Source organism: Halichondria panicea, chromosome 13 (genome assembly GCF_963675165.1).
Source record: "Halichondria panicea chromosome 13, odHalPani1.1, whole genome shotgun sequence".
Classification (NCBI taxonomy): Eukaryota; Metazoa; Porifera; class Demospongiae; order Suberitida; family Halichondriidae; genus Halichondria; species Halichondria panicea.
The window spans coordinates 2,064,903-2,075,798 of NC_087389.1; the positions used below are offsets into that span (position 1 = coordinate 2,064,903).

Here is a 10,896-nt window from a genome sequence, read left to right on the forward strand (position 1 = left end):
CTTTACATTTACCTCATGCACTATTGTTCCTCCGCTCACAACAGGATACGCGTACCCATAACTATCGATTCTCTATCTATGAATTCACCTATACTTGCACATACATACACCAGTGTCATCAGACTCATCATCACCTGTGCACACATGTTTAAGAATGCTAAATTTGCTCTGTTTTGCAAAAAATTAATGTTTGTAGAGACCTATAGATGATCATGTTGCACACAATTAACACCATGCTTACTTCTGTTAATTAACACTCATGTTTGATAATCATGACCATGCACACTCTGCAAATTATGGCTTGAGGCTACGTAACCATGTAATATAAAACAACGGGCTTTCGGCCGCTCGTTTTTATTTATTGGCCACATTTTGGGTTTCTGAGGGACGCCATGCTCGGTTACTCCCGGCCGAAGCAGTTGACATTATATTACTCACTGCAATCAAGAACTAGGTCCAACCATGATTCCACATTTCCCCTCATCCCTCCAATTGCAATTTCCCCCATGTCTGTGCGAACTTCAAGGCAATTGCACTAATTGAATTTGTTGTGCCATAGATACTATAAATTACAATTGTAATGTATCTATGGTTGTGCTATGGCTGATAGGGTAAGAAGCCAGTGTAGTCGTAGACTAATAACACCTCACTAGGCTTGCCCACGTACATCATGTACACCATGCACTTTGCATAATTATGGTATGACAGTGATACTTCCTGTATCCAGTCACATAGTGTCATACATGTGCACTCATCAGTGCATGGTAGAGTATAGCTTATTATACATACTTTGAATTCCATTTCATATCCTATCACCAGAAAATAATTATGTGCAGTGCAAAAGTAAAGAAAATTTAGTGGGTGAATGTTCAAGAGAATTGTTAAACATTGAGGCTGATTTTTGTAGACATATGATCTAGTGTTCTTTCGAGAGTGGCCTCTGTTGTAGACGATTGAAGAGTTTTTTGCTGACTTCTAGATGTATTCTCACCTGATTTGCTTGGCTTGGTTGTATCAAGGGTTGTGCGGCAAACTAGAAGATTCCAGTAAAGAGCAAACACATGTTTTGTTAACAGAAAGGCAACAAATATTACAAAACCTTGAGTACTGTTTAAGATGATAAAAGGATACCAAGCCCAGTTAGTGCCAGCAAGCAATGCAATAAAACCGAACACCCAAGTCAGTCCAGTTACTGAAAACACAGCAGCGTTCACACGGAAGAAAGGAAGATTATGTTTTTTGTCCAGTTTTGAGCTTGATCGAGCTGCAAGACAGAGGTATGTAGTAACTACAAGAAACAGTACCATGTTGACAACGAGAGATATCACTAGAGGCACAATGAATGCAACAATGGCTGATTCGAGGTGATTGATCCAACAACTTCCCAACCGACCATCTTTCAACACACCATACAAGACAAGATCTTCAGTTGTGAAGTCAACAAGAATCGATGTGACGGTAATAGCTAATGGTAAACTCCAACCAACAACAAAATACACACCAAATACTACCTTTTGCTTGTATTTAGAGTCCAACTTCATTTTAGTCGCTTGATAGAACGTCCTTGCCATCTGAAATGACATGATAGTCATCCATGAAAACTGTGACAAGAAGAAAAAATGAAGGCAAATTGCAACACTCTTACAGAGTTCTATGTTGGGAAATGCTTGAGTAACAGGTCCACCAATGATAATGAAGAGATTGTTCAATAGAATAGCAGCAGAAACGTTCATAAGGATCAAACTAGGTAATGTTCGGAGGCTCTTGAATATTCCATATGTCAGCAAAACTATTGCACTACCAATAACAGACAAAGAACACCCAATGTATGTGAGAATAAAGTAACCTTCAGGATAGGAGTAGATAGTCACACTTCTAACAATTGTAGTGCCATTTGGAGGACAAATAATTGGTCTGCCAAAGTCATCATATTCAACAATACTGAACAATTCTTCTTCATACACAATTGTGTTGTTACCCAAATCCGTAAATTCTGAATTGTTGAGCGCAACCAAACCACTGGGACAGTCAAAAAATTCTCCAAATAGTGAGTTGTTTAAACAAACTACTGGCTGTCCAATAAGGTCAAACTCAACAATCATAAGCACCTGACCATTGTACAGCAGAGTGTCATTGTCAACGAAGACATAATCCGAGATGTTTAATGCCACAAAGCCACTCAAACACTGTGTTGTAGTGTTAGCAGAGCTCCCAATCAGAAAAGCACAACGACCTCCATTTTCAATGTAGCCTTCAGGACAGAGGGTAGGTCTACACTCCAACCCCAAAGCAGCTTCTCCATCAGGGCAATCTACAGTCACTGTCACCATCTCTGTCATTACTGACACTTGTACCTGTCCACCTCCCAAGTTACTAAGCGTTATCGTGAAGGGAATACCATTACGGGTTGGTAGTGGTGGCACAATCCCTTCAAGGGGTCTGTGCACAGGTGCACATTCCAGAGGTATTTCAGTTCTAAGACTTGTTGATGAGTCGGTAAGACATAGATAAATTTGTTCACCATTACACACTGCACAATTCTGGTTTCTGTACAGAGTTCCAGATTTAGTCATCACAATATCATATGGTCCATTTTCACATGTCTTAATCATTGCAGTATACATTTCTTCACTCAGTTCTTGTCTAGTTAGAACTTCCAAACTAGAGAGATCTAAGCAACTTGAAATCGAGGGAAAGCAGGACCTTGGTCTGGGAATAGAGGTGAGACTGGGTGCTTGGTATGAGCAGGTTTGGCATTGTGTTTGGAAAATTGTGGGATCCATTGCAAGCAACTGTTGGATTCCTACTGCAGCAAGTTGCTCATACACGTAACTGGTACAGGCAAGGTCGGGTTGCCATACTGCAAATCCTCGAGCTCTATTGCAAATGGCACAGAAGTCATTGGAATAAACCATTCCAGTACTGATATCTGTAATTGGAGGGAGAGAGCTGTTCAAAGAGACACAGTTGTCCCTCACTAATGCTTGGGTGGCGTCATCAGTGGACCAACTGCTGGGGCAACTTGAGACCATCCAAAACGATTCATTGACTTGTGGCTCGATTCTGTTGTCAGGATATATAGAACGACATACAAATCCAGGTGGCGTAATAGTATTTAGAGTGGATTCACAACAATCTCCAAACAATTCGCACTTGCCATCACATTTACAAAGGCCATTGAACTGACCATCACCTTCATTGCATGTACTGCAAGCACTTTGTCCTTGCACTCTAGTAGAAATTGATACTAATATTGCTATAACAGAAAAGTAAGCTGTGTACTTCATGTTGCACTCAATCTAATGGAAATGATTTTTGTGCATGTGGTATCAAGAGTTTATATGTACAACAATGATGATCAGTGGGACCATAGGTACACGAAAGAAAGGGATAGGCAACACCCAGCACTTCCGTTGGATAAGGCGAGTTGCTAAAAAGGGGCGTGTAATGAGCAAAAAGGGGTGTGTGCACTCAAAATGTCAGTAAAGATATTAATAGTTTGTAGTATTATAGCAAACTGTGCTCTTGAGGAGACACCAGATACACTTAGACATAGGCTATTAATATTTTAGAGCTACTATATGCAAAGTGATGAGAAAGTGAGCTCCAAAGGGGGTGTCATTACACTCTACAAACCATAACAGGTCTGTTCCCAAGTCCTTCAAATGCCATCTCTTCGATCACACAATACAGATAAAGATACTTGTGTTCCACTTTCTAATACCTAAACTGTGTCTTAGAGCACTTCAAACTAGATTACCATGTACAGTAAGAGCAGGAGAGGTACGCAAACTTTCTGGACTTTGGACAAACGTTTCATGATGCTGCTACTACTTCACTGCATTGAGAGCTGGAAAATATGCTTTGTTCCATGCAGTTATAAACACACTTTAATTCTGTGAAACGTACATGTTATAAAATTATTTCATATTGGAGATATAGGTACATAAACTGACAAATCGGTGTTTTTTCACACAAATCAAGCTGAATAAAAGAAAGCTCGGCACTAACATAGCAACTGTAGCTATCAGTAGTGCTGGGTGTATGTGTGAATGATGCCTGATTGCTTTGAATTTCTCTTTTAGGCCCCCTACGAGAAAAATAAGCAGATATAGGGATCATTGTGTACTTTCTTGAGCACAACTCGCCTCCAACCGGAGGGTGTGACGTCACACACTGCATTTACCTAGCATCACGTGAGGCGTTGCCTATCCCTTTCTTTTGTGTATCTATGGTGGGACCAGGAATTAAACAACGATACAAAAACAGGATGCATCCTAATGACTGATGGTGACATTGTCCACGTCACATTTTCCCCACCGCCGCGGTGTCCAACTGCGCATGCACAAAATAATCAGTAGTACTGCTGGATTTTGAATGGCTATTAATGTCGACTACTCTACCAAGAATACCTAAACTGCAACCTGATCTGGTGGTTGCAACTCCAAATGATGGTGCATGGAAATCAGCAACTGGTTTTGGGGTGAGCTTTCGACTGGGGTACAAATATTTATTGGAAATTGCTACCATCTTTTTTCACAGAATAAATATTACTGCTTTATGAAGGCCAAGGACCCACTCTATTACAACAGTCTCGCTGACAAGCATACTACCAAGTATGTCGAGAAACCTGCTGTTAAGAAACACCTCCACACAATGGGTCTCACTGCTGTCGATGGAACGGTCTATCCCACGAGAGAAGAGCAATTTGAAGCCAACCGAATCAACCGTCTCTATGAGGAACGTCAAGATATGCTTTGCAAGCTCGTCATGCGTGAGCAGTCCCATCTTTGCCACCTTAGGAGATCAGCGCGAGCCGGAGAACTGATGTTCACCAAGAACGGTGTGTTTGAGACCAACCCCTGTGACGACTGTCATATCTATCACAAGGTGACCTCTTATCTACATGCCCATCCTCCTCTCTGGGGAGAAGACAAAAGAAGGAACGAGAAGCCAAGGTGGGTCTCGTGGACTGACTTGTTCTATTGTACTTTGTATAGATTCTTTATCACAATAATTAGTTTAGAGTTCAACCAATACTATTTTTCAGCGTCTTCTCACCCGGAGACAAAGAAACTGTGTATCCGCCCGAACCTCCTGTTTGAAAAGTGCCTATGTTCACACACAGAGGATGGACCGTGTTATCACCCAGACAGCCAAGAGAGAGCCTCCAAATTGGTCGACTTACATATCTCGCAGGAATATTCCTGAGATGGGTGTCCACACATCTGAACCAGATTTTTCTGTGAATGAGTCTAGCTCTTGTGTATCGCGATACACAAGCAGCAACATATGGTCTGAGTCCTCAACTGACACACTCCTTCGTGAGATGTCGTACTCTGATCTCGACTTTGACTCTGGTCTAGAGCTCATCCACCGTTTGTCATTAGAAAACAGAGAACTTGACAACAAGCTTTGTGAACAAATGCTCAGACTTGAGAAGGATGCACTCGAGGAGATCTGGCAAAAGCTGACTGAAAAATACACCAAGGATTTCCAGTGAGTTTTGACCAACCATAGCCTTTACTATTGTGTCATTATGTGATATGCTGTCTCGGTTTAGGGATGTTGAAAGACTCAAGGCGGCCGAAGTAACAACGTGTGAATTTAATGATCGAAATAAAGTTGACAAGTGCAAAGTAGAATACAACAGAGAACTGAAGCGCAAGACATCACTGGAGGCCATTCTCAATGTTCTAGATGTGAGTTATCACACAATTTATAGAGCTATACTTTATTTCACATTAGAATGAGCAGAATAAAGTGGATGCTGCTATGATGAAGCAGAAAGCTGCTGATAAGCTTAGAAATGAGCAGTGCAATATAGATGAGCTCGTTGCTGAGCAGATCAAGCTCACAATTAAGGTATAATTTATAATGAATATTGGTTATTAATAGTGATCAATGAAAGGGTGTTTGAAGAAGAGCTTGAAGAACAGAAAGGAGTGCTCATTTCTACCAACAATAAAGCCAGGGGGAAGGCAGATGGAACTGGTTGGGAAGCAAGATGATGATCAGATCACAAGCTACAGACTGATCAGCCATGTTGTTCGGCAGGTACATTCTTCGGGAGTGCTATCAAGGCAGAGCAGACATGAATCTCCTCAGATTTGGTAGCAACAATTTTGTTCCTATGAGTCCAACTGAGAAAGATGTCATACAACTGTTCAGACTCTGCAGCAAATCAAATCGGACATGAACTGTATGTTTCCTCAAATCGAGAACATTCTTAAGAAAAGAATTCCAGGCGACTCTTCACTACATACAAATTTTCCAAACTGGAAATCCCAAGTGCCTAAGTATGGCAGTTCCCCAAGAAGAGCTGTGCTCCACTCACGATGAAACTGAAAGCTCTTGCACAGCCCAAGCTTCCAAGTATGACTCAGCTAGTACTCTGGGAATTCTGAGCACAATATGGTCAACAATTCAAAAAGCCGAGGGTCCATCCTCTGACAAGGATGGAACCTCCGAGCCTGGATATACATCTACTAAAAGCAACGAGGAGACCATTGTGACGCTTTCACCAGCAACAGCATCAGTGAAAAAATTTCCTCTCTCAATTCAGGAGAGGAAGAGTTCACACAGACCTCTATTCCCAGAATACCAACCCCTCCAGCTTATTCCAGACCAGCAAGGATACACTGTAATATAGGAGTGATCTCTTGTCAGTCATCTTTGCGACAAATCAAAGAAAATTCAGCGTCTGACTTTAATAATGAGTTTGTCAGCCCCTTAGCTGTTCACTCTCAGGGAGTATTTCCGTACCGCTCACAGAGAACACATCTTGGTATCAAAAACAATATGGAAATAACTCCTGCGGATCGAAAGCAGTTCTATGAGGAGAGACTGATACATTCGAGAGATGAACTGATCAAGCAGGATGAAAGGATCAGAAATAGTATGGAAGAACTTGTCCCACCAAAGAGAACACTGTTAGAGTTCTATACTGCAGAGGGCGAGGGCAACCCAATGCCTGCTCCCACCCCAGAGGTGACTCCCATGGTCAGTGAGACGTGTATGCAATTAGAGGTAAGTTTATCCAGCCATTACAGATGTGGTTGTGACATTGATCACATAAATGTAATGAACACAGACAACAGCATTAACTGAGGAATCCATTGGTATCCCGAGAACAGATGCTGAAAAACCTGATGAGGTAAAAATGTTGCCGCTTTAGACATTTTTATGATAACAGAAGAGTGACAAGCCACTCATGGACAAGTACTTAGACAATGCCTCAACATACACGTCCTCAGCAAAATCTTTAACATTATCAGTAATCAATGCTTCAATTTCCAAGCTCAACACAAAAGCCCAGAGTACAAGCCAGCCTGAAATTCCCTTGGCTAATATCAAAATGGAGCCAGAAACAGTGGCCCTTTTGCACACAGAGGAAGCTAACGTTCCCAAAATTGGCAGTGCTTCCTCCACCATAATTTTATCCTCCAAAAAAGGATCAAAAGCATCGTTGAATGAAACTTTGGGCACTGAAAAATTCAGCAGCATGCAGAAAACAGCCAGTTCTGCTCCCACCAAGAAAAGTTCATGTTCATCGGCAGCGTCTCTGTGACTGCCAGCATCCCAAAAACTGCCAGTGTTGCCTCCACCAAATCATCCACAAAAGCATCGCTAAATGAAACGGTGACCACTGAAAAGGTTAGCGTTCCAAGTGCTTCTATAGTGCAAAAGAAGAAGTCCACAGCAAGCATCGCACCACCATCAGAAGTGTCTGTGGAGTCTTACATGGAGCCACTCTCCTCCAAGGTAGGTATTGTACATAATTATACATCTAGCTAATACATTTTTTTAAAGAACAAGAAGACACTAAAAGAAGCTCCAGTAACTATTAAATCTCCAACTGAAAGCATGAAATCATTGGGGCCACTCATCTTTCTTTGAAATCCCTTTTAGATCTACTGCCGTCTAAATTGCATGGTGAGTTGCTCATTGCATGCTCTATAATTATAGGTTATAACCTATATAGTATAGGTTGGGAAATATTTTATCGTGCAATCACACCGATGCATCAGTTCTCTTCACAGTTTGCCAAAATGTCAAGGAGTGGTTCTAAAAGCAACAACGATGTAACAAAGTATTTGCTTTTGGTGAGTTTAAACGAAAAATATTTTCAATTTCTTTGAATTTTTTCTATATAGGGTTCAACGTCTTCGATTCACTCAAGCTAGAACCCCAACTGAATGTGCCTGAGTTTATATTTTGAACTATGGGACTACTCTTTTGTAGCTATGATATACAGTCTCTCTAAGTTATCGTAACTGGAAGAAAATTTAACAGTACTGTAGAGTGCACAAAAAACTCAGTGAACGAGTGTTGCAAGCGTGCGCTTGCTAATGCCTCTCGCCATGTTATGCTTTCGCTCTAGTGTTATAGTAGTTTCTATAATGAATTTTACATTAAAGTTAGCTTATCTATAAACTCACTGAGAAGAAAATACTTATTTACATGCATCTATTGTTGTTATCTATTGTATTATGTGGCTTACCAGGACCGCAAGAAAGAAGAAAATTGATTCATCTGTAAGTATCTATCATAACTGAGAAGAAAAGACTTGTGTACATGCATATGGTTATCTATATTGTTATATGGTAGTGGTTTGTGGTATAGTTACGGTAATCTCACGGCTTGGTAAAAATTAATGCTTAGATCTATGTGATCTCTTAATCATCATATTTAACTCGTAAATAAAGTACATTTTGCTACCATGATCATGATGCTATACAAACTCAGGTATGGCCATGAGCTGAATCTCCCCTCGCTTCCAGAGATGGTGTTCCCAGAGAGTCGGCTAGAGTTAGAGCACGAGTGTGGTTGTGTGCTCAGCTTCATCACCCTGGATGCCCTCAAGCTCATCAACTCTACAGAGGAGCCACTCAAAGTGGCAGCTGCTGAAGACTGGGTCAAAACAAGGTGACATCTGCTAGCAATTACAAACTTTTTGCTTGTCATGATTATTGTCTGCATTATTTGGGATGTGTAAACTTAGTATGGTACTGAAGTCATTGCTGTGCCTGTTCAGCCCTGTTGCAAAGATTTTACAAACCCTGTCAAGGCCCTGAAACAATGGCAGACTTAAAGCTAATTAACGTTTTGACAACGTGATATACAGAATGATAATTGCCATGTCTGCTTTTTATAGAGGTACCGGTGTAGAAGCGATATGGGCCCCCCCCTTATTTTGGGGCCCCCGGCCCTAAAACGCTAGCGATTTGGGGTGTTAGGGGGGGGCCTATTGCGCTAGTGATATGGGCCCCCCATAGTGATTTAGGGCCCCCCTCGAGATAGCAACGCAATGTTCTACCATGTACCAGGAGAGAAAGGTGCCTCATCGATGAGCAAGCTGCCAGGTGCAACCTCTGAAGGTGGCTTTCAGTTCTACCTATTGATGACCACGGTTTCAGAGATGCACCCTGTATTTGTTATGGCTGGCCACTGCCATCAACCCCAACTAAGTGCAACTGTGGCTCAGCCTTCTCAGCAAACCATGCGCAATGATTTTTACCAAAGGGCGACTTCCCAACTAGAAGGCATAACGAGCTACGTGACCTGACTGCTTCACTTCTCACCAAAGTCTGCCACAATGTTGCCACAGAACATGAGAACCCCGACTACAACCACTAAGCGAGAATCTTTATCCCACCGCTCAGCCATTTAACCACTGACAATGCCCGCTTAGACATCCGTGCAAGAGGTTCTGGTTTGCTGTTCAAAACGCATATTTTGATATACCCGAATGCACCCAGCAACAGCTCCAGAACCATCAAAGCTGCCTACAAGAAACATGAGGTACAAGAAACATGAGGACAAAAATAAACGGGCTTACGGCCAACGCGTCAGAGACATTGAGCAAGGAGTTTTCACCCCCTCGTCGACGTCTTCTATAAACCACAGGTGGACTGGGGCAAGAGGCCGCCACCTTCTACAAAAGACTAGCAGACATGCTCGCCTGGAAATAAGGAAAAAACTATACTCAGTAGTAATCAGTTGGCTAAGGTGCAAGCTATCCTTCGCTGCCGTCCGATCTTCAATTATGTGCATCCGTGGAACAAGATCATCAAATCATGGACCCCTATATACGGAACAAGATCATCAAAATAATCATGGACCCCTACGGAACAAGATCATCAAATCATGGACCCCTACGTGATGCTACATCACTCTTCCTACAAGAGGGCCTGATCCCTCAAATTTAATTAACTGTCACTATAAACTGCTTTCAATAAACCATTATAATTATATGTACACGTATACATGCTTCTTCTTATTAACTACTCCTGGTTCTACACATAAATTATATCGGTATGAGATGAGGCCAGCGTCGTACGTATTAGAAGTAATGGAGGTTGAGTCGAGAATCAATGGCAAAAACAAGTAATGGTCTACGTATAATAATGGCAAAACAATAATATTCAATGTCTATAATATAGCTTGCTAGCTAGCTATTTAATAACAATTTAACAGTTTGGTGATACAGTTAACATGAATTAGATCTACATGTTATACACAGCCATCCTCTTGGCCTGACCTTGATGTTCATGCATTTAAAGTGAAACCACTTTTGGCATTCTGTACACTCGATCATTCGGCTATCATATGTCTCTGGAAGACCACAAGTGCAGTACAGCTCGATGATTATCTGTTTGGGATCACATCTGTTGATTGCTGCCGAATTTTTAGATTGAGGAAAAGTGCTGAACGTTTTAGCTTCAAAACAGTGCTGAATGTGTGAACGCATTTGTTGTGAGTCATACGTTACATCTTTCGTACTCTTCGCCTGTGCAGCATTGTATGCATTTGCAATGCTGAAAACACCACAGTCCATTTCTCCTTCTTGCTTCTGTACAGGCTCAACGTAAACTTTGAGTTTGTTGTTTACCG

General features: G+C 41.6%; 2 protein-coding genes across 5 annotated transcripts; one reads left to right on the forward strand and one right to left on the reverse strand.

Moving 5' to 3' along the window:
- Nucleotides 1-789: 789 nt before the first annotated feature.
- LOC135345926 (uncharacterized) lies at nt 790-3,326 on the reverse strand. Its single transcript, XM_064543373.1, has one exon. It carries the CDS (start codon nt 3,285-3,287, stop codon nt 882-884), a length of 2,406 nt encoding a protein of 801 aa, XP_064399443.1. The 5' UTR covers nt 3,288-3,326; the 3' UTR covers nt 790-881.
- On the forward strand, nt 3,291-10,298 carry LOC135345934 (uncharacterized). Of its 4 annotated transcripts, none has more exons than XM_064543381.1 (11): nt 3,291-4,483; nt 4,543-4,958; nt 5,051-5,499; nt 5,564-5,702; nt 5,749-5,865; nt 5,912-7,029; nt 7,094-7,764; nt 7,813-7,935; nt 8,031-8,105; nt 8,157-8,537; nt 8,749-10,298. In XM_064543381.1, exons 3-6 carry the CDS (start codon nt 5,132-5,134, stop codon nt 5,918-5,920), a joined length of 633 nt encoding a protein of 210 aa, XP_064399451.1. In that variant the 5' UTR covers nt 3,291-4,483; nt 4,543-4,958; nt 5,051-5,131; the 3' UTR covers nt 5,921-7,029; nt 7,094-7,764; nt 7,813-7,935; nt 8,031-8,105; nt 8,157-8,537; nt 8,749-10,298. The 4 variants fall into 3 exon arrangements, with proteins under 4 accessions (XP_064399451.1, XP_064399452.1, XP_064399453.1 ...); XM_064543382.1 differs by having other exon boundaries at nt 8,043-8,105; XM_064543383.1 differs by lacking the exon at nt 5,749-5,865 and having other exon boundaries at nt 5,899-7,029.
- Nucleotides 10,299-10,896: the final 598 nt, after the last annotated feature.